Source organism: Gopherus flavomarginatus, chromosome 1 (assembly GCF_025201925.1).
Source record: "Gopherus flavomarginatus isolate rGopFla2 chromosome 1, rGopFla2.mat.asm, whole genome shotgun sequence".
Taxonomy (NCBI): domain Eukaryota; kingdom Metazoa; phylum Chordata; order Testudines; family Testudinidae; genus Gopherus; species Gopherus flavomarginatus.
The window spans coordinates 69,278,742-69,306,325 of NC_066617.1; the positions used below are offsets into that span (position 1 = coordinate 69,278,742).

Genomic DNA, 27,584 nt, shown 5'->3' on the forward strand with positions numbered 1-27,584 from the left:
GTATACCAGTATCTGCTATCATTATCTAATTTGTAACATGTCACCTATGGACTGATTCTGCAATCTCATGTTTAAACGTAATTTTATTTTATGGTGTAGAACAGATATACTTTCATATCTTGATATAATGCATAATTTTTTTCTAAGCTACCAACATAAAACTTGTAGAAGGTCAGTGGATATGATATTAATTGGTCTTCCCTGAATTCTCTTGTTTTTGCGATTTACATTCTGATACTCTGTTTATTTCTTTATTAAAAAATAAAAGCTCTTTCTTAAATAGGTTCTAAATGCTAGTGAAAAGACGGCTGTAGGCATCTTGTTTCAGAAAGACTCATTAGTTCGACAAAGCCAGGTATGATTTTAAAGATATAGGAGTAGATAAGCTAACAAGCTTTAGATACTTGTTATACTCCATTATAATCTGTAGCAAATGCTATGTAGAGTATATTAAACTGCTTCTAGCACTATGTATTTCTCTAAAATGGGTTTCCTGGGTTATATAACCTCATTAGAGATTGCATGCATGGTTCTTTTTGTGAAGGCAAAAGTTTCTTAGTTTCTGCATTGCTGGAGGCCAGATATGTTCTTGAAGTTAGTATGAAAAGGGCAGAGGATTAGGAGTCTTTAGAGCTATCTTCATCTGGCCTCTCCTTTACTAGCCAACATATGGAGCAAAATAAGCTGCTAATCAGTATTGTAACATGAATGGCTAACAAAAGCGGGGATTGAACACACAATCAGTCATGCTTGGTTACTTGAGAGATATGGGTGCAGTAATCTAGAGACGTATATACATTTTAGGATACACAGATCATGAATGGGCTAGGATTGGGCTGGGAGGCTGGTATAATATTTGTAACAGGAGTGTTTTTAAAAACAGCCTAATTTTATATTCCAGCTGGTGGTAGATTGGTTAGAGAGCATTGCCAAGGATGAAATTGGAGATTTCTCTGACAACATTGAGTTCTATGCAAAATCTGTATATTGGTAAGTTACTGAATCATCATTAAGGGTCATGCAGAAGTTTATCTACACTGCATGCTTCCTACAAGTATTAAAGCAAACTGGATGATAAAGCTGTTTTAACAACTTGCTGTTAGTTTTTAAAAAAACCTCTAAGAATTAAAAAAGAAACTGAAAGGAGTTGCCAGCTTTTTAAAAGCTAAGGATGTTTTTTGGTCAGCTGTTGACACGGTGACTTCCCAAAAAAGAGAATTCAGTGCATTTCTTTATCCAATGCCTAGTGCAATAGTACCTTAATCACTATTTGAGGTCATTAAGTATTACCAAAATAGACATAATTAATAGGTAGCTACCTGACAGTAATTTTATTACTTGAGATGGATTAAATAGTGTGTGTTAATACAATGATCTGTCCCTTATTATTTCTTTGCTCAAATTCCTGTTGCTGTTACTCTGTCTATAACGCCTTGGCAACCGTAGTTCTTGTCGTATTCATTCTCAGCAATGAGTTCAGGTCAGAAAATACCAAATCCCACATGGATTTTAAATCAGACTTTGACCAATGATACGTTCTGGAATCCTGAAGTGAACTGAGTGTGCTAGACTGACTTCAGAATTTTAATATACAGTCTAGTTTACCACACTGAAATGATTCCATTATTTGGATGAATGAAACAAGTCGAGGTGAATTTGATCATATATCAGTTGGTGGTTTTCTTTCATGTTTTTAGCTGAATTATATTTACACAACAGAATTATAGCTGACAGGTCTCAAAGGAAACTGTAGAAATTGATACACTGAGAACCCATGTTATGAAGAATCAAAGTATCCATTACTTTGTTTTGATGTGCCATCTTGGAAAAAAAAAATTGATATCTTAAATGTTTCTTTAAAGAGAACACTTCTCATTGCTTTTAGGGAGAACACTCTACATATTTTGAAGCAGCGACAGTTCAGCACATACATTGGAAGTACTCGTCCCCTGGTAACTGAACTAGTAAGTATAATTTAAAATGTTTGGCTTCATGGTAGGTGTAAATTGGATTTTTGGGGTAATTAGTATATTTTTTTCCTACCCAGCACAACTTCCCCAAAAGTTCAGGAGCTGAGTCTTAAAAATGGAATAACTCCTGCAGTAGATTTTATTTATTTGTTTTCATTTTCATGATAACAGCCCTGACCATCTGGGAAAATTATGTACACTGTCTTTATTGTTCTGGGCATCCGACTTTAGTCCATCATGGATTTTGTTTTTCTTTCCACCTTCCCCTTTCTTTCAGCAGAAGTGCTTCTTAGCTATTCATGGAGATGAGTGGCTTTATTGGTACTTTTTTTTTTTAAGTGCTCCAAAATGTTAGGTGCTTCAAAACAAACAGTATCCTTACCCAGAAGAGCAAATTATCTTGATTTAACTTGATACTACATGTGAAAATCATAAATTAACAAGGATAAAGGAGGATAAAATGGATTAATGACAAGTGGCAATAAATAACATGATTACTCAAACCATCATGTTGTTGTGCAAGTGCCTTTCTGATTCCCTTTTTAAAATTAATTTTTTAATTTTAGTTACCTTTGGCCCTTCACTTAAAACCTCACTTCCGAAAACCTTACAAGAATAATTTGTGTGACAAAAGAGGTTAGCTTGATGAACTGATTTGGGGAGGGCATGCCAAATGTAAGGGACAGATGCTTATGGAGCAAGGTAATAAATGGGGTATCAAGGTTGACATCATTGGAAGAGTGGAGAAAAACAGTGGTGAATATGAAAGAAGGCCATGTCAAATTTAGATTTGGGCTGTGTGGTGTAAGGACCTAAAAGTAAGAACAAAATGTTTGTTTGAATTGGATGTGAAGCACTATTTGTAAGCTCTCTAAGACACACTTTTTGTACTGCACTTAGCACAATGAAACCCCCATTCTGTTTGGAGCCTCTGGGTGCTACCATCCTCTTCTGGTTTCCTCCCATTATTATTTCTCATGTATTGAAAACCAAGAGAGTGCTGTCCAGGAAGGAGTAGTAATCAACTGTATCAAATGCAGAGGCAAATTCAAGAAAGATGAGCATAGGCTTTGAGAATTGGTGAGGTGGTGGTGATTAGTGGCATTAAGAGCAATTTCAGTGTTTTGAAGAAAGCAGAAAATAGGTTGGAGTGGATCCACGAGAAAATGAGAAGAGAGGAAGTCAATGTAACAGTTGTAAAAGGCCTTCTCAAAGAACTCAAAGGTAAAGGTAGGAAAGGAAAAGGTCTGCTATCTGGAGAGACAGATTACAAGGGGGAAATGTTTGTGGTGAAAGGAGCAAGAGGACAGGGCTTTTGAGAAGGCGAAAGGATTGAAATTGATGAACAGTAATCTCTTGGGCTCAGTGACTGGGGAGGCGAAGAGGAGAGACCAGAAATGTAATGCTAGTTTTTATGCAGACTAGTCAGACTGTTGTCAACATGGGAAAGTGAGTACAGATGGATTTACTATCATTCATAACCTTTGAGACATTCATACAGAGGGAAATATCTGCAGTGTAGGGGATGGAGGATTCATTGTCCCTTTTTCTTTTTTTTCTTGTAGGACCCAGATGCCCCCATAAGACAGAAAATGCCACTCGATGATTTGGATCGAGAAGATGATGCCAGGTTACTCAAGTACCTATTCACTCTTATCAGAGCTGGGATGACGGATGAGGTAAGCCACAGAACCTGTAGTGTCCTTCCCTTTCCTTTGGACTTGTTCAAACATTTTAAAAACTGATTTAGTTCAACCAGTACAAACTTCTGTGTGGACATCCATATGTTAGTTCAGCTTTCATCCAACTACAGGTGCTGATTGCTGATGTCACATGTTAGCTCAACTGCAATAAATCAGGTTTTAACTGATATGAGTGTCCGCACTGAATTTAAAATCATACCTTTAGTTAAACCAGTGCAACTTTGGGTTGAGAGCAGGCATTATGGTAGATAAATTGGACTTAGGGCTGTCAGGCCAGCACATTAGTAGCACTGTTTGGTACTAAAGTAGCTTAGTACTGACAGCTCAGTGCTGTATGGTACAGTTAGACCATCTGAAAGAGCTTGTAAGCTAGGCCTTTCAAAACCATTAAATTATCCTGTGCACCTCCTTTTTTCGCATATGAGTGCTGTACAAATTTGAAAAATAGCAGAATTGATGCTTCTTGGGTTTCCATCTAGTACTGAATTGCAAGGATGCTTTTGCTCTTTGCTGATGTAATCATTTAATGATGGTTTTACCTGGCTGTAGTAAACATTAAGAATGGCTTCCTTTCTTAATGATGACTCTGATTTGAAGCTATGAAAATAGCACTCAGATTTCATGTTTACTAGGAGAAAGATGACTACTTCATTTCTTTTTTTTTCTCCTTTTTCTGTTGTCCCTGGCAAGCCATAAATGCTTCAGTAGTCAAATCTCTCTGAAGAACTCCTGGATAGGCATGAATAGGATAGTAGGAGTTTGTGGTTTTGACCAGCACAAAGAGGTTACTCTTCTCTTTCATTAATCCATTGGCTGAAGGTAGCTCTGCCTTTTTTTTAAATACCTTACATAATTTGTGTTGTAAATCTACTATTGCCCACAAATCTGAGGGGAATTACAACACTGTCACTTGGAGGTCAGCCTGCCATGGTATGTGCTGTGTTCTCAATTCAGCAGCACCCTTGCAATTCCTATCCTGGGCCTGTCATGGTATAATTCCCCACTCTGAACCTTAGCGTCCAAAAGATGGGGTACCAGCATGAATTCCTCTAAGCTCAATTACCAGCTTAGTACTGGTAGCGCTGCCACCAACCAGGAATTCCAGTGCCTGGTACACTCTCTGGTCCCCCCAAAACCTTGCCCGGGGACCCCCAAGACTCAGACCCTCTGGATCTTAACACAAGGAAAGAAAACCCTTTCCCTCACCGTTGCCTCTCCCAGACTTCCCCTCCCTGGGTTACCCTGGAAGATCACTGTGATTCAAACTCCTTGAATCTTAAAACAGAGAGGAAAATTCACCTTCCCCCCTTCTTCTCTCTCCTCCTCCCAGACTCTCCCTGAGAGAGAAAGTAATCCTAACACAGAGAGAAAATTAACCTCTCTCTCCCCCTTCCCTCCTTTCTCCCCACCAATTCCTTGGTGGATCCAGACCCAGTCCCCTGGGGTCTTACCAGAATAAAGAAACAATCAGGTTCTTAAACAAGAAAAGCTTTTAATTAAAGAAAGAAAAAACAGTAAAACTTACCTTTGTAAATTTAAGATGGAATATGTTACAGGGTCTTTTAGCTATAGACACTAGGAATACCCTCCCAGCCTAAGTATACGAGTACAAATTAAAATCCTTCCAGCCAAGTACACATTTGAACTCCTTCCAGCCAAGTACACATTTGCAAATAAAGAAAACAAACATAAGCCTAACTCGCCTTATCACCTAGTACTTACTATTTTGAATCTATAAGAACCTGTATCAGGGAGATTGGAGAGAAACCTGGTTGCACGTCTGGTCACTCTCAGAACCCAGAGAGAACAACAACCAAACACTAACAGCACACACAAAAACCTCCCTCCCTCAAGATTTGAAAGTATCCTGTCCCGTGATTGGTCCTCTGGTCAGGTGACAGCCAGGCTCACTGATCTTGTTAACCCTTTACAAGCAGGCAAAAGAGATATGAAGTACTTCTGTTTTAATAACTCTTACTATCTGTTTATGACACGGCCTCTCTTGAGTAGAGGCTCCCCGTTGTGCCAGTGGTTTTCATGATTAATAGTTGAATATTTGTATTATGGTAGCATCCGAAGGTCTCTGTGGTGGGGTAGGGGCTGCCAGGATGCTAGGCACTGTACCCCTGCATAATAAGGGGGAAGAAGTTCTACTCCAAAGATCTTACAATCTTAGAAACATAGGAATATAGTCACTTGTTAGAGGTGAAAGTATTATCCCACTGTTCCTAGCTACCAGCGTTTTCAGTTTTCTTCCCTCCATCGTCATGCCCAAAAGTGACAAGTTATTGCAGACTCTGCGGCTTGAAAAGACTAAAGAAAGCATGACCATTTAACACCGTCTGCCTCACTATTCTGGCAGTTCTGTCAGTCATGGAATTGATACATCAGTTAGATAAGGAAGTAATTGGTTGTGAGATGAGTAACCTTGAACAGTGTGTGCTTGCTTACAGTCCACACAAGCCTATTTTTTTCTCCCTATTGCTTTTACTCCTGCTATATATTCATCTAGCTAGAATAGGTACTACAGTTGGCTTTGATGGAAGCAGACTCTTTGAGTAAGACTATTCATGGCAGTATATAGCCTGATTTATATTGTTGGCACAAAGGATGGAATTTTCCAAAGCACCTGAGAGTTGGGTACCTAATTCCTTCAATAATGTTGAAAAATTTCACCCAGAAAGTGGCATATTTTCAAAAACTATAGAAGACTTCATCTAAAACAACTAGAGCTGTCAAGCGATTAATTGTGTGATTAAAAATATAATAGAATACCATTTATTTAAATATTTTTGAATATTTTCTACATTTTCAAATATTGATTTCAATTACAACACAGAATACAAAGTGTACAGTGCTCGCTTTATTTTTGATTATCATTTTTACAGTGCAATACTTGTAAACAAAAATAGTATTTTTAATTCACCTAATACAAGTAATGTAGTGAAATCTCTTTATTGTGAAATTTGAATTTACAAATGTAGAATTATGTACAAAAAACTGCATTAAAAATAAAAGTGTAAAAAGTTAGCACCTTCAAGTCCACTCAGTCCTACTTCTTGTTCAGCTAGTTGCTCAGACAAACAAGTTTGTTTACATTTGCAGGAGATAAACGCTGCCCACCTCTTGTTTACAGTTTCACCTGTAGTGAACAGGTATTGTCATGGAACTGTTGTAGCTGGCATTGCAAGATATTTATGTGCCTAATGTGCTAAAGATTCATATATCCCTTAATGCTTCAACCACCATTCCAGAGGACATGCATCCATGCTGATGACTGGTTCTGCTCGATAAGAGTCCAAAGCAATCCAGTCCAAAGCATGTTCATTTTCATTATCTGAGTCAGATGCTACCAGCAGACAGTTGATTTTCTTTTTGGCGTTTGGGTTCTGTAGTTTCCGCATTGCTCTTCTAGGACTTTTGAAAGCATGCTCTATACCTCATCCCTCTCAGATTTTTGGAAGGCACTTCAGATTCTTAATCCTTGGGTCGAGTGCTGTAGCTCTCTTTAGAAATCTCACATTGGTATCTTTATGTTTTGTCAAATCTGCAATGAAAGTGTTCTTAAAATGAACAACATGTATGCTGGGTCATCATCTAGGACTGCTATAACATGAAAACAGCAAGGAGACCGGTGGGACCTTAAAGATTAACAGATTTATTTCTTCAGATGCATTGGAAGAAATGTTTTGTTTACCCACGAAAGCTTATGCCCAAATAAATCTGTTAGTCTTTAAGGTGCGACCGGAATCCTTGTTGTTTTTGTGGATACAGACGAACACGATGCTATAACATGAAATATATGGCAGAATGCAGGTTAAACAGAGCAGGGGACATACAATTATCCCGCAAGGAGCTTAGTCACAAATTTAATTAACACATTTTTATAACGAGCATCATCAGCATGGAAACATGTCCTGAGGAATGGTGGCCGAAGCATGAAGAGGCATACGAATGTTTTGCATATCTAGCACATAAATACCTTGCAATTCTGGTGACGTCAATAAAAGCGGGCAGCATTATCTCCTGCAAATATAAACAAACTTGTTTGTCTTAGCAATTGGCAGAACAAGAAGTAGGACTGAGTGGACTTGTAGGCTCTGAAGTTTCATTGTAACAAAAAAAAAAAAAAACCCTAAATTTGTAAATTGCACTTTCGCGACAGTACTTGTATGAGGTGAATTGAAAAATACTGTTTTTATCATTTTTACAGTGCAAATATTTGTAATAAAAATAATATACTCTTTGATTTCAATTACAACACAGAATACAATATATATGAAAATGTAGAAGAACATCCAAAATATTTAATAAATTTCAATTGGTATTCTGTTGTTTAACTGTGTGATTAAAACTGAGATTAATCGTGATTAATTCTTTTTAGTTAATTGCATGAGTTAACTGCGATTAATTGACAGCCCTAAAAACTAGTTAGAAGTGAAGAATATATGACAATGGGTTAAGCCAGCAAAGCTCTTGATGAAAAAGATAAATAGTTGTACTATAGTACTTCTCTTGCACTGTTAAAAATCCCTACTGAAAAGTCCTATATACATCACTGGAAAATAAAACCAATGAAAAAATAAAATCTGGAATTTTTATTTTAAGATCCTTTTAGTTTGAATTTAGACTTTCCAAAATATAAGCACATTAGTTTGTGCAAAGAAACACTGTTGATGATTAACCATGTTCTAACATCTATGCATTGCTAGAGGAGAATACATGTGCTTTTGCTGCCTTGAAAACTGTTGATCAGAATGTTCTTTGCTGTTTTACAGGCACAACGCCTGTGCAAACGATGTGGTCAGGCCTGGAGAGCTGCAACTCTTGAAGGGTGGAAACTGTATCATGATCCAAATGTAAATGGAGGTACCTAGATCAATATTTATCTGAAGCAGACCCAGAAAGAAGGCCTAGGATTTTCTTGTTGTCTGGATCTGTCTAAAGGAAGCACAGCTCTCAGCTGCCATTTTTATGTTTTGAAAACACTTTCACAGGTGTATGATGGAGAGGAACCATCTTTGTCTTTATAGCTGACACCATATGAATATTTTAACGCTGAAATTTCTTTAAAAATGATTAAATTTGAAAGCGTTTCAACCGAATCCTGCTAACACTCCAAAAATCACTTTATCAAGATACTCTCACTCATCTACATTTCTTTAAAGCTTCAAACCTTAATGACTGGGAAACATATATTTAAGGTTTCCAGACAGCCCCTCACCACTGCCTTTTAATCTTTCATCACACACTTTTGTGCTATCTAACTTATCCCAGCTAACCAAGCACTGAGCCCCCCTGAGCTCACCAAAGCAGGACTCCATTCCTGCAGCTGTTAACAAATCAATGAAAAGTTTTGGTGATAAAAATTTCCCTTTTCTGGTGTAATGGGGATGGTGTACAATGGAGGAAAACGGATGCTTTGAGCCACATGGAATGCTTTAAGTTCTCTGCCTCTTCTTCTGTATTCTCAGTACCTTGCAGGATCGAGCCCTATCTGGACCCAGTCCAGTTTGAAATAAATAAATAAAATAAAATAAAAGGCATATGCTTTAGGTGCTTTACTGAATTAGAGCCAGAGTGCCCAATCTCTCACAGGATTGAGTCTTCCATATCTGAATCTCCTGTACCTCCTTATTTCTCCTCCATGTCCCACCAGTGTACCCTGTATATAGCCTCTTTTTCCCCACCCCCGAGTCTTCCTCTTGTGTATATACCCTTTCCAAGATGAGTGAGCACAGATCCGTGTGCCAGTTGGCGCCCTGCCTTGCCATATTTCCTTTTAGTGAGGTATTCCTCAATCCATGTCCCTACCTCTGGCTTAGCCCAGCGGTGGGAGTAAAAAGGTCTGTTTATGTTCATTAAGCTTTTGTTTAAGGATAAAACTGCAGCTAAACTTTTGAAGTACTGTAACTTTAAAACATGCTCACCACACTGGAGAAAAACAACCTCCTATTCCATCTGTGGCACATAGTAGTCTAATTCCCTATGGGCTGGTCCAATTTCAGTTGTGTTTAGTGTACAGCTGCTGAGTGGTGTTGATGGCCTGTGCTATATACTGGAAGTCAGACTAATGATCTGGTAGTCCCTTCTGGCCTTGAACTCTGATTCTATGAAACTTCAAATACCCATTGCTTTAAAAATTATTCTTTTTACATATAGGAACAGAGCTGGAACCAGTGGAAGGGAATCCATATAGATGCATTTGGAAAATCAGTTGTTGGCGAATGGCAGAAGATGTAAGATAAATATTAAGTTGCTTGGTATTGTTAATGGGTAAACTTTTTTCCTGAAATCAAGTGATACTGACACTCACTTCCACACAGTTGAATCTACCCTTTGTGCTTACATCTCAGGGGTTTTTTTTTTCAGTGTTTCTGAGAGGATTCCTCAAGTGGGTAGTATATTTGTGTGTCCTAATTAATCTGTGAAACTGGCATCACAACTGAGACAAATGGCTTAGGAAACATCTAAAAAGGATTAGTTCTCTTTCAGGAATAAGAGTGAAACTGTAGATATTAGCTAAGATATCATTACAGGGACTGATGATCTTCATTCTTCTTGGCATAAGAAATTTTTCCTGGGGTCAGGAAAAATCTCCGCTTTCTCCCAACTCAGTATAGTATTACCTAATAAGGTATCTTGGGAGTTGGAGGTATATTTAGCAGTCATTAACTATTCTTGGAAGCTGCTGAATCGACCCTGTTATAATGGATTGATGTCTAGTAAAATTTCAAGTGATTATGAAGTTGAGCAAGAACTCTAATAGAGATGATTTTTCTTAAATATATGTATTAGGAGCAGTTTAATAGATATGAGAGAGCAATCTACGCAGCACTCAGTGGGAACCTCAAACAGGTATGTGATATTTCATGTCAGATAAGTACTATTTCTCTTGGTAAAAATGCATTTCTTTCTCATAGCTGAGAGCAGAATTTTAGATAGTTAGTACGGTCACTTGTGTAATGTTTGTAAAACCTAGTAAACAAGAAGATCGTAAACATGATAGACACCTTTACATCATTATCATATCTAAATTAAGCTAGCACAATCAAACTTTATAGGTTTTTTTGTTTTGCCTTCTATCAATAAAGCCAATTCAGATTTTCCTGTTTTGGTCAGTCCAGATTTCTAGTATTCTTTTGATAGCTATGTTAAACTAGCTTTCATATGACAGAAGTGTGAGATGGAAAAGGATCTAATGTGCTATTTAGTCCACCTCCCTGCTGATGCAAGAGTATTTCCCATTTGTCTTCACTGTCTGTGTGCTCTAGTCTTAAGTCTTAACCAATAAGCCCCTCACCACTTGATGAGATTATTCTACAATCTGATCTCACTGTCAGGCTTTTCCTATATTCAGCCAAATTGTGCCTTTTTCAGTTGTTTCCCATTACTCCTTTTAACACCTTCAATTATCTTCCTTTTTCCCCCCTTGGTTTTAGACCTTTCACATATCTTTGGTATGTTTTCCCCACCCTCATCTTTTAACACTAAGCTATACATATTATTTTTTCTTTCATTTCTTCAAAATGTAATCCTTCCAATTCCTTAAGGAGAGCACTAAGTACGTTGGCTGAGACACCTGGACCTGGGAAAAGACAACTTTAAGTTCTACATTTAACATCAACAAAAATCTCTGCTCAGCGTGTAGCTGTAATAAAAATAAACAAGATGTTAGGATTGGACAGTAGTACTGATAATATTACTATTTGTTCACATAATGGAATTGTGTGACTGTATCTGGGATATCATGTTCAGTTCTGGTCACTCTGTCTCAAAAAGATATAGTAGAAAACTTTTGCTGATTTTTGAATGTGGGATTACACTGGGCACATTCACCATCTGGGAGGGGAATGAGTGCTTGTTTTGAGGATTTTTGCGTGTAGTATAGCAGTTGAGATTGCAAAGGCATTTCGGAAGGGTGATTGAACTCCAGTTCAGCAACTGAAAAGGAAGAGCTGGGTCTATGCACTTCTCAGTGGGGTTGTAGGCAGACTGAGCAGCTGGGGAAGGGTGGATATCTTGTCAAGGGCTTGCTAGTAATATTGGAGCATCCATGATTCCTCTGTTACTTACATTTTTCTCATCAGCAAGTTAAATAGAAATCCATGACTTAAATAGAAGCATGTCCATGATTGCTGCATGTCCCATGCACTCTTCCCTTTTATTTCCACTGTCCACCCTTTCCTTGAGCCCAAAGGAAGCAAATGGGAAGCTGCCTTGGAGGTGACTGAGCCCCTTCTATATAGGCATGAGATCCGCCCAGGGAGTGCACCCTGTGACAGTCATGAGCACAGTCAAGCCCCAAGTCCAGGCCCCATAACTAGTTTTGATTGTCACTTCTGTATAATCTTCATACAGAAGTGACAATCTGTTCTTTGCATCTGTTCCTACCTTTTTGCTCTGAAACATTGTAAGCTTTTGGTGGTTGAATATCAGGGATTCATGCTCTACTCAAGGGAGAGGAGTTATTTAAGTTAAGGCCAATACTGGCACAAGAACAAATGGATATAAACTGGCCATCAATAAGTTTTAGCCTTGAAACTAGATGAAGGTTTCTAACCATCAAAGGAGTTAAGTTCTGAAACAGCCTTCCACGGGGAATAGTGTGGGCAAAAACCCAAAGTTTTATGACTGAGCTTGCTAAGTTTATGGAGGGGATGGTATTGCTATTGCAGGCAATCTCATATGGCCTACCTGTGACTTCTATTAGCAAATATCTCCAGTGGCTGGAGATATTCCACTGGATGGAGGCAGAGGGGAGCCCTCTGAGTTACTACAGAGAATTTTTTCCCAGGTGTCCAGCTGGGGGGTCTTCCCCACATACTCAGGGTCTAGCTGATCACCATATTTAGTGTCAGGCAGGAATTTCCCCCAGCTCAGATTGGCAGAGACCCTGGGGAGGGGTTTCGCCTTCCTCTGCAGCATCAGGTACGAATCACTTGCTGGTCTAAACTAGCATAAGGGGTGGATTCTCTAGAACTTGAAGTCTTTAATATATGAGGACTTCAGTAACTCTGTTAAAGATTATGGGCCTGTTGCAGGGGTGGGTGAGGTTCTGTGGCCTGCAATGTGCAGGAGGTCAGACTAGATCATGATGGTCCCTTCTGGCCTTAAAGTCTGAGTCTAAATAAAGGACATTCAGAAAGTGGAAAAGAAGAATGAATGGAGGCATGGACTGGCAATTGTTTACATTGGAGAGGAGATGAAGAAAAGGGGATGTGATAGTATACAAAATAATGATGGCATAGAGAAGGTAGATTGGGCCCTGGTCTTAACTCTTTGTATAATAGAATGGGGATATTCAAGAAAATTGAAAAGCATCAAATTTAAAATTTATAAAAGGCAAAACTTTTTAACACAATGTAGTATTTGCTTGTGGAACTCATTGCTATATCATGTTGCTGATGCCAAGAGCTTAGCATGATTCAGAAAAGGATTGGGCATAAAGGCTATAATTTTCAAATGAGCCTAAGGGATTTAGTGTACAAATCGCATTGACTCTTATTTGGGTACCTTGCTCCTTTAGGTCCTTTTGAAAATCTGTGTAATATAGGTAGGAAGAACTTCCAGAGGTACAATACTAAGGATTAAAAATCTAAAAGAAGCTAAGTGTTTTGGCAGATACAGAAACCCTCATGATTCTGGGCGTATAAAACCAGCATCTAACTAATGGGATTCGGCTACAGCAAGATTTCTTGTGCCTTTCTTTGAAGCATCAGAGGCCACTGTTCGAGACAGGATACTGGACTATATAGACCATAGATGGGATCCCATATGGCCATTACATCTTCTGATATTTCTCTAGCTCTTTAATTCAGACTTTTTTCTTTTTAACATGAAGCTTCTTCCAGTTTGTGATACCTGGGAAGATACAGTCTGGGCATATTTCCGGGTCATGGTGGATTCGTTGGTAGAGCAGGAAATCCGTACATCAGTAATGACCACAGAGGAACTGGAAGAGCTCCCTAGAGAGTATTTAGAAACAAAGTAAGTCTTTAGTACTGTTGTGCACTTTAACTTCAATAAAGGTCATATGTGATCTGCAGTCATTCAAATTAACTGTTTCTGTACCTTCATTTTTCTCTTATTTTGAAGCTGGACTTTAGAAAAGGTTTTTGAAGAACTCCAGGCTACAGACAAAAAGGTAAATACTTAATACAGAACTTCCAGTCAACATTTTTGTGTATTTATATTGTCCCAGGGAACTGCTTTTAATCCAGTATTTAACAGAATGATTTCAAATATGCACTGGGACTGAAGAAATCAATGGCAAGCTCTTTTTTTAAAAAAAAGTCATTTGGTTTTAATCTCCTTCTGAAAGGTTCTATTATAGATTTCTAAGAATTTTTTTTGCCTCCATAGTGGATATTTTTTTGAATGCAAATGAATTAAGTTTCAAAATTCTTCCCCTCGCCCCCACTGCCAGCCCATTTGACAATGAAAGGAATACAGGCAACTTAAAAACCTGAAAAATTCAAAAAATGAGGTACACTTGACCCCAACTTCCTCTGCCAAACTGGCTGACTATACTGAAGAAACAGTGAAGCTGACTATCAAGTGCTCTCAAATGTACAAAGTAGGAAAAATGAAAAAAGAGAATTTTTCCCTAATCTTGTTTCTTGTACTAATACTAGATAAAATTTTCATTTGTGATTTGATTCAGTGTCCTTTTAAGAGGTTTCAGTTTTTGCATACTAATACATAGCGGGAATCTGAACAATGTAAGATTTTATTAATTTGAGTAGGTCACCCATCCATAGTACCTTTAACATCTAGGGTATTAATTACATTTTTTGCACAAGATTAAACTGAAGGCCTGTTTATAGACTGAAGACACATGTATTTACCCTGTTAAATATTCACTTGATAACATGCAGAGAAATATGCTTTAACAAGCATACGCATATATATACATACACATGCTCCTACCTAGTTATCCCCATAATTTCAAATTTGTGTTTAAGACCTTTACAGTTGCATCTCTAGTATGTTCCATGCATTAGTTCCTAAAAGCACACAGGCTCTTCTTTGTGTATATATGTCTGGGCTTCATTTTCTTGTCTGTTGCGTAGTAGTTTTGTGGCATCCATTTTCTCTTACCTTTCAAATTGTATACATCTCCATCATGCTCTTTTATTCTCACTAAGAGCACAAACATAGATTTTTTTCCCTCCCCCAACAGTATTAATTTCTGCTGTTAGTCTATAAGGTGCCACAGGACTCTTTGCTACTTTTATTAATTTCTTAGACACCTTTTCTTCCCCTGCCCCAATTCTGCCATTCTTTTCTTATGTGGCATCCCTAGTATCTGACAGTACGTCAGGTGTATACTCTCCTGCACTTTGCACAATACCCTATTCTCAGCATAGTTATTTGATTCAGGTTAGCCCTCATCAGAGAGGGATCCTATTATATTATGGGTTACACTGTATGGTATATATGGTTTTCACAGGAAACTTGAACTTTTTTTCAGAGAGTTTTAGAGGAGAACCAGGAACACTATCATGTGATTCAGAAGTTCATTATTTTGGGAGATGTGGATGGTAAGCTTTGTTCTGTGACTTTTTTTTTTCCAAAGGTCAATTCTTTTTATTATTTATAGTGACTTTTATGGGAACTTACAAGTGAAAATGTTTCCTAACTTCTAACCATGCAAAGTCAGTCTGAAAATCAAGCTGATTTCAAATCTGGCTTACATGATGCCAACAATAAAGATTCTACAATCAGAACTTTAGCATTGCCTCCTCGACTAGTATTGACCTCAACAGTCCAAGCAGAAGTAAAAAGTAGTAAAATATAATTTAGTCAGAAAAGCATGCAGATTCTTCTGACTACATTTGGGAAGAAGACTGGTGGAATAAAAATGTCATTGTTCAGACTAGAACAGCATGTTGAGAGCTATGCTTTAATAAGATGGGGGAGGGACAGCTCCGTGCTTTGAGCATTGGCCTGCTAAACCAGGGTTGTGAGTTCAGTACTTGATGGGGCCACTTAGGGATCTGGGGCAAAATCAGTACTTGGTTCTGCTAATGAAGGCAGGGGGCTGGACTCAGTGACCTTTCAGGGTCCTTTCCAGTTCTATGAGATAGATAGATCTCCATATAGATGAGTCCTGTTGGAACATTCTAGCTCTCCCAAATACATTGGGTTGAAATATTTCTCAGCTGTCATCTTCTCCCCCACTGTAAAGCTAATGTAGACATGTACTTTGTGGCTACAGGCTTGATGGATGAATTTAACAAATGGCTTTCCAAAGACAGAAGTGTGCTCCCTGGGCACCTCCTTCGGTTCATGACGCATCTTATTCTGTTTTTCCGCACTGTGGGACTGCAGACAAAGGTAAATTCCATTTGTTTTATTTAATTATATTCTGCCTCTTGTCATGAAACCTAGGCTCACTGAATTAACACACACACAAATATGAAGTACACAAATTATGGCAAATTGCTAATAAATTGACCTGAATAGAGGAGGAGTTAATCCTAGAATCCAAAGTAACACTTGAAACAAAAAAAAGTAGAGTGGTACAAAAAGACAACCAAATCCTAAATAAAATTAATATATCTTACAGTGCTTGCCAAATTTTTGTCCAAGGAGAACAAATGCCAATCATAGGAGCCATTTACCGGTCAAGACCCTACTGCCAAACTCACTGTTTTAGGCATTGGCATTAAGAGCATCTCAGCTACTATGAGTATGAAGCAAGAAGAGGTCTCTCCAAGAACCTGGTATCAGACCATTCAGTGTTTTAAAGACAATGAGTAACAGCTGGAATTGCACCTGGTGCTATGGGCTGAGGGAACCTCTGCTTAAATAGTGAGCTACTTCATTCTGCACCAGCTGAAGCTTTCAGGTATTTTTCAAGTGTAGCCCTAAGCATAGCACATTGTCAACTAGAGGCTGGGTGAGACAAGATGTGGGCTGACTAAGAAAGGAGTAGTTGTAACCTCACAGAATCATGGAAATGTAGGGCTGAGAGGGATTCAAAAGTCAAGTCCAGCCCTGTTTTGAGGCAGGGTCAAATAAACCTAGACCGTTCCTGACAGGTGTTGGTCCATCTTGTTCTTGAATCCCCATCATTGGAGGTTTTTCACAATGTCCCTTGGAAGCCTATTCCACAATTGAACTACCCTTATAGTTAGAAAGTTTTTCCTAGTATGTAACCTAAATCTCTCTTGCTGCAGATTAAGCCCATGACTTCTTGTCCTAACTTCAGTGAACATTAGACATCAGTCGTTCTGACAGTCATATGCAGTCTCAGATAATAAAAGGCATTGTGAACTGCTGCCTGCAAATGTAGGAATTCTAGCCTGCAAACCATTTTGGCAAAAGACAGTCGTGTATCCTTATTAACTTATGTAGATGCCATTCCATCCCATTTTTCTAGAGGTTTTCTCATAACTACAATCATCCCTTTAATCTTGTCAGGATTTCAGTCAAAGCCAGTTTGCATTCAGCTAAATCTTTCTCAGCCAGACGCTGGGAAAGTAGTGAAAGCAGATCTAAAGCTGCATTGAACTAGGTATCAACCTACTACAGTTACTGCAGGGGCAACTTCACACGAGTACACTAGAAGGAAAAATGAGTAGTTGAATACTACACTCTGAGGGGAAAGAGTGAACTTGATTAAGGGCCACTCCGTCAACCATCACTGAATCCCACAAGGAAGATGCAGTTTTGCAAACTCTTGTGATTTTTTTTTTTTTAAAGCTGCAGCTCCTGGAGGCATGTTTTTAGCACGAGATTCTGACTTCATGGTTTTAGAGAAAAGTTTGCAAATGTGACTTGAGTGTGTATCCTAAAAGGTCAAAATACTGAAGGCAAATATAAAAACTCAATTTTTTTTTAATCTTATGACTTTTGTGGGGCATGACTCATACATAACTAGGACCCTACCAAATTCATGGTCCATTTTAGTCAATTTCACAGTCAGAGGATTTTAAAAATTGTGAACTTCTTGATTCTAGCTATTTAAATCTGAAATTTCATGCTGTTGTAATTGTAGGGGTCCTGACCCAAAAAGAAGTTGAGGGGGTTGCAAGGTTATTGTAGGGCAGGGTTGTGGTACTGCTACCCTTACTTCTGCGCTGCTGCTGGCAGCGGCGCTGCCTTCAGAGCAGGGCAACTGGAGAGCAGTGTCTGCTGGCCTTGGAGCCCAGGTCTGAATGCAGAGCCACCGCCAGCAGCAGAGCAGAAGGATGACATAGTATAGTATTGCCACCTTTACTTCTGCACTGCTGCTGCTAGCAGAGTGCTGCCTTTAGAGCTGGGCACTCAGCCAACAGCCGCCACTCTCCAGTTGCCCAGCTCTGAAGGCAGCACAGATGTAAGGGTGGCAATACCGTGATCTCTTCCCCCTCCAAAAAAAACAAAACCCTCTCTAGTATAGGTGAAAGCACACACAAGACCAGATTTCATGGTCTGTGATACGTTTTTCGTGGCCATGAATTTGGTAGGTCCCTTCTGAACTCTTTTGGGTTGGGAATACTGGAGATGTCAAAACCTCAATCAGCAGTATCCAAAGCTACTGATATTGAATAAAATTCACATGTACAGCTTCACCTTTAGTCCTTTAAGATGCCATCGGACTCCTTGTTGTTTTTGTGGATACAGACTAACATGGCTACCCCTCTGAGCTTTAGCCTAGTCAGTCAGCAGGATGAGATCAGCCACCCTCAATAGCAATACAGTCAGTCCAAGGTCAGAAACCAGACCCGTGGTGGTGTAGGAAATGTGTACGTTACCTGCCCAGTAGTGCCCCCTGCTGGCTAACTGTGGCTCTGCAGTGCCCTGCCTCAATTTCTTTCTCTGTGCCCCCTAAGAACTCCGAAGATATAAGATGCAGTTCTGTGATATGGAAATGATTGAGGCAGAGACTGTGTACATCAAGATCTAAACAGGATATAGCATAGGACTGTAAAAAGTCTCTGGGTAGCAGGCACTGATACTTGGAGCACTCTTCAGCCACCAACTATATCTAAGATACGAAGAAGCAGGAGATAATGAGCAGAACATGGTAATGCAAAAATATGATGCAGAGGTAAAAGCTGCCTGTTCCTTCGATTAGTGGTTGTGTGGACAACAGATGATTATAATTTTCCATAGGACAGAAACAGTGTGTGGTCTAAAGGCTGAGCACTAAAATCCCCAGAGCATTTTCAAAACCTCATTGGGACCAGGGGACCGCCAGCCTCCAAGAGCAGATCATAGAAATGGGTCCACCACCAGAGCTTGCTGCAGTGAGTAAATTACTGAAGCAGTGATATTCAGCTAGCTCTGTGTCTGCATCTAACCTTGGCAATCTTATAAGTGCAATGGGGAAAATGGCAAAAAGAGATGCATAGTTGCTTTCACTATGTTATTTTACTTAAAATTGAAATCTTTTTTTTCCAATTAAGGAGGAAGTCTCTGTTGAAATCTTAAAAACCTACATTCAGGTAAGCTTTCAAAAGTATAGGGGCTTTTTCTGCTCTGCTCAGCTGTGGTTGGGGATAGGGGAATAAAAGGCAGCTTTAAAGTTACTGTAGCATATTTTAATGCAACAAATGGAAACGCTTGAGGGAGAGCTAAGAAAAATATTAATTAATGAATCCTACTAGATGCACAGGAACTCACTTGCACATACTAGAGCTTGTGTTAGCAATGCCTAGGGACATGTCTACGCTTACCGGGTATTGATGCTGTGGTGATTGAGGCTAAATCGATGCAGATCATTCTCCTGTAGACTCCGGTATTCCACCAGAAGGAGAAGCATAAGGTAAATCAACAGGAGAGTGCCTCCCGTCGACCCAGTGCGGTATAGTCACTGCAGTAGGTCGACCTAAGCTAAGCCAACTCCAGCTACCTTATCCACGTAGCTGGAGTTGTGTAACTTAGGTCGACTTACCCCCTGTAGTGTAGACAAGGCCTGAGTGAGAACTAGTTTGATAGACTCCTGCCTGTAAATGAAGATTCAGTTGAATCTTTTTGTCTAATCTTGCCTTTTAGAAATTTGTGTTCTGCATTCTGATACTCATGATGCTGGGCGGTGTATATATGTAAAAAATAGAAATGGAATATAGAATGGGTTCTGTACAGAAGCATATTCGTTATCGTTGTATTTAATATTTTTATTTTGCAGCGGTTGGTGAGTGAGAAGCACACAGATCTAATAGCATTTTATGTCAGCCACTTACCTCAGGAGCTAGCTGTTGCTCAATATGCTGTATTTTTGGAAGATGTCACGGAAACTGAGCAACGTCACCACTGCCTTGAACTAGCAAAGGAAGCAGGTAAGAAATGCTGAGGTTAGCCTTATAAGCTTTTTCTGCCTTTGATGTTACCTTTCAGAAACATTAGTTCCATTATTACTAATCCCAGCTACACAAATGTTGTTGGGCAGTTTTCACTATTTTCAGTTACACTAAATTTATATCATTTTTGTGAACAGTTACATTTTTAGGACTGGCCTATGTTTCAGGAGGATCAGTCTCTTTATAACTGTTTCCTGGAATTGGATTTTTCTTTCTAAATTAACCTGTTAAATTTTTTAACATGCAGTCACTTCCGAACCAGAAGGGAAACAAATGCCAAGTTAACTGCCTGACTGATCCACGTATCCTTATTTTTGCAGTGAGTTGGCCAAGGCTTTCATGATTCTTACCCCGGCCCGAATTAAAGAGCATGCAACGAAGGCTGTTGTCAGACCCATGTACTGACTCTAGGATTTGGCAGAGCTGTGAAGCTCACTGTCCCTCTCCCTTCCTGCTTACAGTGCTGCTTTCTAATCCTCCATTGTGGATGTAAAATTAACGTACAACCTTTCCCTTCCTCTCTTCCCACTGAACAAAACTCCAGCTAAATGGCCAGCTTTGCTGCTTGCCTGGGAGGGGCTCTACTATCACGTTGAAACTGGAATCTCTTGCATAGAAGTATCTTTACTGTGAGGCTGTCTAATCTGTTGGTCAATGCAGCTTCTATGCATGTTCTCTGGTTCATAAATACCCTTTCATCTAGGCAATATTCTGCCTCCTTTTTGTTTTGTTTTGTTTTTTTTCTGAAACAGTACACTTTTTGTTTAGAAAACAAGACAATATGACAATATAAGTATACTTTCTTTATACTCATAATTGGAAGGGTGTCTATTTTTTCCTTAGCATTTTTATTCATCTTCCAGATACAACTTAGTTAAGATAACATCTCTTGCCAAGCAAGTTACTGATACAAAATCTACAAAAGCACTGCTGTGAGGTTCCCTTAGTCTCTAGACTATTAAATCAGTTGTGTTGCCTTCTTCAGTCCAGGGTTCTGGGAATAGCTGGGTCTTAAAATATGTGCCTATATATCAGTCCTACTAGACAGATGGAAAAGCATACTTAAACTTTAATTGTTTTACTGTCCCTTCCCACTGTTTGTGATTTTTTTCTTTAAAAACTCAAATGTCATTCTCTTTAATGCTGATAATCAGTTTTGCATTTCAAAATCATATGGGTCAGTCTTGCAGTGAGCACAGTCATATAAGTGACTAGCACTAAAATAAAATGATCAACACTTCCTATAAAAATTGATTAAATATTGATATATAATTTTATCTTAAACTTAGGTCTGGATGTTGCAACCATAACAAAAACTGTTGTTGAAAACATTCGCAAGAAAGATACTGGCGAGTTCACTCACCATGACCTGGCACTAGGTACAGGCACAACAGAGGTAAATGTCTATGTACAGATTTCAGCCAGCAGTACAAAGATTCCAGTGTGCAATATTCAGGAACAAGACTCTCTTTACCGACAGTGTCCATATTTCTGTTTTCAAGCAAATTAAGGTGGAAAATGAAAATTTGCCTCCTCCCTTAGGGTCATTGTCAACACCACTCAACAGCAGCTAAGCGGTACTTTGGCGATCATGATACTGTAATTAGCCGTGAACTCACTTTCCCAAAGTATGGTTTGTGAGCAACTGGCCGAGTGGAGCTACAGGAATAGTAATTAACTGAAACTTTTACTGGAATAGATTTTGGGTGGAACTAGGCTACCAGAGAATATTTGTTTTTCCCAAATCTTTTGGTAGTAGAACTGCGATTAAACCAGTCTACCATAAGCGTCCCATAAAGCTGTGTGGAGACTTCTTGGTAGGACACTATTTAATGCCTAGAACCAAGTGTATTTAACATTTGCTTTATCCTTGAAAAAGAACTTAAGTCTAATAAATATGCTTTTACAGGAAGATCGCTTGAAGATTGATGTGATTGACTGGCTGGTATTTGATCCTGCACAAAGGGCTGAAGCACTTAAGCAAAGCAATGCTATAATGAGGAAGTTCTTGGGTACTATAATTTTACAGATTTTATTTGTGTAGTAGATTTTAACATAGTCTCATTGCCAATTAGTCTTGGCAATCTAAGAACATTAGATTTGGATTAAAATCGTATAGCTCATTAAAGAACATGACTAGGACAGTGAAGAGGGTCAAGTATCCTCCATCTTGAAATTCTATCAAAATTGTATCATAAGCTGGTCACCAGCATTAACCAATTTTGTAATAACATTATAAAAGTACTGAAATTCTTAATCAAATTGTCACAGCATCCAAAAAACATGAAGCAGCAAAAGATGTGTTTGTGAAGATTCCACAAGATTCCATAGCAGAAATATACAATCAGTGGGAGGAACAAGGAATGGATAGTCCGCTTCCAGCCGAAGATGACAATGCTATAAGAGAGCATTTATGTATCAGAGCATACCTGGTGAGAATCAAATGCACTAAACGTTGGGTACTTGAAATCACTTATGGGTAACTATAGTTTTTGCCTCTTATATTAGGATTGGAAATGGCTCTGGAGAAGCATGTACATATTTGAGCAAATGTGCACTGTAGTTGAAATGTTACAAAGTGGTAGTGGTTTTTCTGCACTGTTGACAAATGTTGATTCTCTTGAATAACTTTGGAGAAGCAAGATGTGCTAAATTCTTCTATTGTAAAAATTTAACGAGATCAATGTAACAGAGCAATTCACAGATCAATCAAAGTCTGAGTAGCAATCTTTAGCAAAAGAAGCAAAGAATCCTGTGGCACCTTGTAGACTAACACATTTTGGAGCATGAGCTTTCGTGGATGAATACCCACTTCGTCGGATGCATGTAGTGGAAATTTCCAGGGGCAGGTATATATATGCAAGCAAGAAGCAATGTTATCTCTAGCTTGCTTCTTGCTTGCATATATATACCTTCCCCTGAAATTTCCACTGCATGCATCCGACGAAGTGGGTATTCACCCACGAAAGCTCATGCTCCAAAACGTCTGTTAGTCTGTAAGGTGCCACAGGACTCTTAGCCTGGATCTGTAAAAGCAGCAAACACGGTTACCCCTCTGAATCTTTAGCAAATGTTTTTTTCCAATGCAATTTAGGAAGCCCATGAAACATTCAATGAGTGGTTTAAACACATGAACTCAGCTCCACAGAAGCCTACTTTGCTGCCACAAGCAAGCTTCACTGAAAGAGTGGCCCATGAACATAAAGAGAAGAAGTATGAGGTATACAGAATGTGTAGATGTTAGTCTCAAAGTTTGTTGACAAAATATGTTGAAATGTAAAAATGATCACACAAATACTCTACATTCCAATAGTCCCTGTTCAGGACAGTCCACTTTTAATACAGTAGAAATGTACTAATTCACATTGATTTGGGAGATCCATTTTTTGAATACTGAAAATAAATTTTAAAAAAATCAAACATAGTAAGGCTACTGCATTATAAAGTGCTCCTATATTTTAAAACTGTATTTAATCTTTATTTATAGTACTTCATAATATACTAGTAAATATTCTCTTGTATAATTTTGTAAAAATATTCGGTCTTAGTAATACGAGACCTCTCTACTGTATTCTGCTAATAAATCTTCACTGGACAGTGAGGGAGACTGATGTTTTGTGTGATGATCTATTGTATTTTACTACCCTCTTATCTCCTCTTATAAAAGATGTTGCAGGTTTTTCTCACCTAAAGACCCTCTTTATAGACTTCACATGTTGGCAAGTACAAAATATACTGTAGGTAGTTTAATTGAAACGTGCAGTCTTGTTCCGGAGATATGGTAAAATAAGTTGTCAGAATATTCCTCTTGTCTGTGTCTGTCTGCTTCGAAACTATCTGTTTAACTCTCTTAATGTAGGTAATTAAACATGCATGACAGTGTCTATTAGCAGCTGGCATTTCAGCGAGCAGCTAAAATTTAATGTTTTTATTTAGAATTAGATCTGTCAATGTCTATACATTAGATTCAAATATCAGTTCTGTTAAAATAGGCCTTGGATATTCAATTTACTCTGTTTTTCTCCTTCAGATGGATTATGGTATTTGGAAAGGTCTTTTGGATGCTGTAACAGCTGATGTGAAAGAGAAAATGTACAATGTCTTGCTATTTGTTGATGGAGGATGGATGGTTGATGTCAGAGAGGTAAAATGCACTCTTGTACCTCAGAACAGGCCTCCAAAAAGCTGTTTCTACCCAATAATAAGAGACATTAGTACTTCCAAGTTTCACTTGCTGTTGCTGCTCAGTTACAATTCACTCTGGTGACTTGACTATCACCATGCATGGATTTTTTTCCCACCATGATTGGGAATATGAGAATTGCCCTACCAAGTCCAGAGTCCTGTCTCTGACAGTGTTTAGTACCAGATTCATCAAAGGAGGTATAAGAAACCATGTAGTGGACATCTAAAGAATAGTGTGCTGACAGGAGTAGTTTCTTCCAAACTTCTTCAGCTAGTGTCTGGCTTCTGCCCTGCTTGAGATCAAAATGTGAATTTTCAGGACAAATCTATCTGAAAGAAGTTTACAAACTACATTAAATATGGTTGGAAAACATGGACTGCTTTAACTGGACATAGGCAAAATGTGGAGTTAGCAACCAGTCTGACAGCACTTAGGGAAAAATACCCTATTATGAAACCTTATTTCCTTTTGTGTTAATTTTTTTAAGGAAAATCATTTTCTTTGCAATACAATAACCATTTGTAGATTGTTTTTAAGTCTTCCAAACTTGTAAATATGTGTTATAGCTGTTTCCACTATGTTTTGCTGCATGACTTTTTCCCCCTGACAGTTAGAATTGGGCAGAAGTACTGTTGCTTTGTGAGGACAATATAATAAAACCTAGTAAAGGAATGTACTTGTAACTAATGCATACTTTTCTATGGTAAGGATGCTGAAGATGACCCCGAACGAACACATCAGATGATCTTGTTGCGAAAACTGTGCCTGCCTATGATTTGCTTTCTACTTCATACGGTTTTACACAGCACCAGACAGTACCAGGAATGCCTGAGACTAGCTGATGTGGTTGCTTCAGAGCGACACAAGCTCTATGTGGTGAGACAGAGCTCAAAACCACTTATTTATTTGCATTTTAAATCTAATGTAAAGAAATCCACAATTGCTTAGTATAGTTAAAACTACAGAGTGTGTCTTTGTAAACGAAGACATGAAGCTACAGTTAGAAAAACAAACACTAGGTCATATGGTTTAATCTTGTTACTGCAGTAGTAAAGGATTTCTTGACACAGTTAACCTTTTATGCGAGTTTTTTGCTATACTTTATTTCAAAGTTGATAAGGGCCATGAGAATTACACAGAAAATATTCAGATAAACAGTATCTCATTCTTCTGCATGGTGCCATTGGTGTGGTTTGGGGGTTTTATTTTATTTTTTAAATTGTAATAAGAGATTTATTGCCCTGCCATTACATTTCATTGCTGGTAGAGAGCTTATAGAGCAGTACTCGCTGATACAATTTGTACATTGAATACCTTTATGTTTCTAGTCCTTATGGCTGTGAAAAAATCTTTTTCCAGTGTGAATCAGTAAGGGACTGTCTTGCAGAGTTTGCAGGTAAACCATCATATGTAAGAGCTATGACCTGCCCAACTCAAGAGGCATTGACTCTGAAGCCTAATGACAACAAACATATATGTTAATATTACCTATTTCCCTGCTGATCTTTTTAGTGGAAACATCAGGCTGTTCTGGGTTAGTGAGTAGGTTTTGAGGTTGGCTGGATGACTTTGTGTATTCAGTCACTCTCTTCCAATCCTGACACCTGATCATGGAGTTCTGTTGAGACTGCCTAGACATAAGTTGAGCAGCGTACTTAAACCACTGTTTACTTGCAAATCTGTCTCATCTGTAAAGAAGATATGACTTCATGTATATCTCTCTTTTATTTTCAGGTGTTTTCTAAGGAAGAACTCAGAAAGCTGCTACAGAAGCTGAGAGAGTCTTCTCTAATGCTTTTGGACCAGGGTCTTGATCCTCTGGGATATGAAATTCAGTCATAGTTCTGCCATTCTAGTTATTGATAGGAACTTTTGAATGGCACTATGAATGGGAAGTCTGGACATCCTGTTCTGTTTGAAAAATACATGAACTTTTGGGGTAATAATGTCTTTTGTAAAATTAAACTCAGATTTGAATATCTGTAATGAAAAATGCTGACTAAATACTTGATGTAAGTTCATATACAGTCTTTTTTAAAATGTTTTTTCCAATAAAATTGCTTTGTAAGCAGAAACCCTAATGTTTGTTGATTCTAACGTAAAAGTGTACATTAAGACCCCAATGCTGCAAGTGACTCCAGATATGTGAACAGACCCCTGACCTTGCTTAATCAGGCAGTTCCGCAGGAGCCACTTGTGGACTGGAACGGTCAGCCGCCAGCAGAAGAAGAATGTCCAGAAGCCATGATCCCTCAATTGAGGAAGAAGGCTGTGCTGGTTAACAAACTGACCTGGGTTAGAAACTAAGTGGAGGCAGCTATAAACATAATATAGATTAAAACAAATGGAATAATGGGGAAGTTGATGGTAGGGAGTATAAATCAGAAGTTAGGAATTCTAGAAAACTGATAGAGAAGCAGAGGGACACAGGGAGAAACTTGTGACCAGCATAGTTAAGGACAATCAAAAGAAGTTTCTTAAATATATTGGGAACAAAAAGAATCCTGACAATGGTGTATTGGTCCATTACTAGATAGAAATGGTAGAATTATCAGTAATGATGCAGAAAAGTCAGAAGTGTTCAATACATATTTCTGTTCTGTATTTGAGGAAAAAAAGATCTTATCATATGGTCATAACTCTTTCCATTCCACTAGTCTCTTGGGAGAATGTTAAACTCAAGCTGTGAAGTTTGACATTTTAAAATCCGGTCCAGATAACTTGCCTGCAAGAGTTTTAAAAGAGCTCATTCAGGAGCTTGCAGGACTGTTCATGTTGATTTTCAATAAGTCTTGGAGCACTGGGGAAGCTCCTGAAGACGGGAAGAAAGCTAATGATGTGCCATTTTAAAAAAAGGGGAAATGAGATGACTCGGGTAACTATAAGCATGTCAGCCTGACATCAATTCTGGGCAAGATAATGGAGTGGCTCAATTAATTAAGGATTAAAGAAGGGTAATGTAATTAATGCATATTAAGATGCGTTTATGGAAAATAGATCCTGCCAACTAACTTGATATCTTTGAAGAGATTACAAGTTTGGTTGATAAAGGTAATACCACTGATGTAATATACTTAGACTTCTGTACGGCCTTTGACTTGGTGATGTGAGATTTTCATTTAAAAAAAAACACTACAACAATATGGATTAAAACCTGATTAATGTAATTGTAAATGGGAAATCGTCATCAAGCAGATGTATTTCCAGTTGGATCCCTTAGGAATTGGTACTTGGTCCTATGCTATTTAATGTTTTTAATCAATGACCTGGAAGAAAAAATCATCAGTGAAAGTTTGCAAATGACACATAGAGTGAGGGAGTGGTAAATAATGAAGTTAGTGGTTCAGAGCGATCTGTATCACTTGATAAACTGGGCTCAAGCAAACAATATGCATTTTAACACGGCTAAACGAATACCTCTAGTAACAAA

General features: G+C 38.4%; 1 protein-coding gene across 2 annotated transcripts in view; it reads left to right on the plus strand.

Moving 5' to 3' along the window:
- NUP107 (nucleoporin 107) overlaps nt 1-26,229 on the plus strand; it is a 46,001-nt gene extending 19,772 nt beyond the window's left edge. For both annotated transcript variants that reach the window (XM_050923421.1, XM_050923429.1), the window contains 20 exons: nt 284-355; nt 902-990; nt 1,886-1,964; nt 3,536-3,649; nt 8,452-8,542; nt 9,836-9,912; nt 10,472-10,531; nt 13,518-13,663; nt 13,772-13,820; nt 15,150-15,219; nt 15,897-16,015; nt 19,075-19,113; nt 19,797-19,947; nt 21,258-21,364; nt 21,878-21,980; nt 22,240-22,400; nt 23,063-23,188; nt 23,999-24,112; nt 24,863-25,030; nt 25,889-26,229. In XM_050923421.1, the coding sequence (XP_050779378.1) occupies nt 284-355; nt 902-990; nt 1,886-1,964; nt 3,536-3,649; nt 8,452-8,542; nt 9,836-9,912; nt 10,472-10,531; nt 13,518-13,663; nt 13,772-13,820; nt 15,150-15,219; nt 15,897-16,015; nt 19,075-19,113; nt 19,797-19,947; nt 21,258-21,364; nt 21,878-21,980; nt 22,240-22,400; nt 23,063-23,188; nt 23,999-24,112; nt 24,863-25,030; nt 25,889-25,996 (2,043 nt within the window). In that variant the 3' untranslated portion in view covers nt 25,997-26,229. The remainder of the gene's footprint in view (nt 1-283; nt 356-901; nt 991-1,885; nt 1,965-3,535; nt 3,650-8,451; nt 8,543-9,835; nt 9,913-10,471; nt 10,532-13,517; nt 13,664-13,771; nt 13,821-15,149; nt 15,220-15,896; nt 16,016-19,074; nt 19,114-19,796; nt 19,948-21,257; nt 21,365-21,877; nt 21,981-22,239; nt 22,401-23,062; nt 23,189-23,998; nt 24,113-24,862; nt 25,031-25,888) is intronic.
- Nucleotides 26,230-27,584: the final 1,355 nt, after the last annotated feature.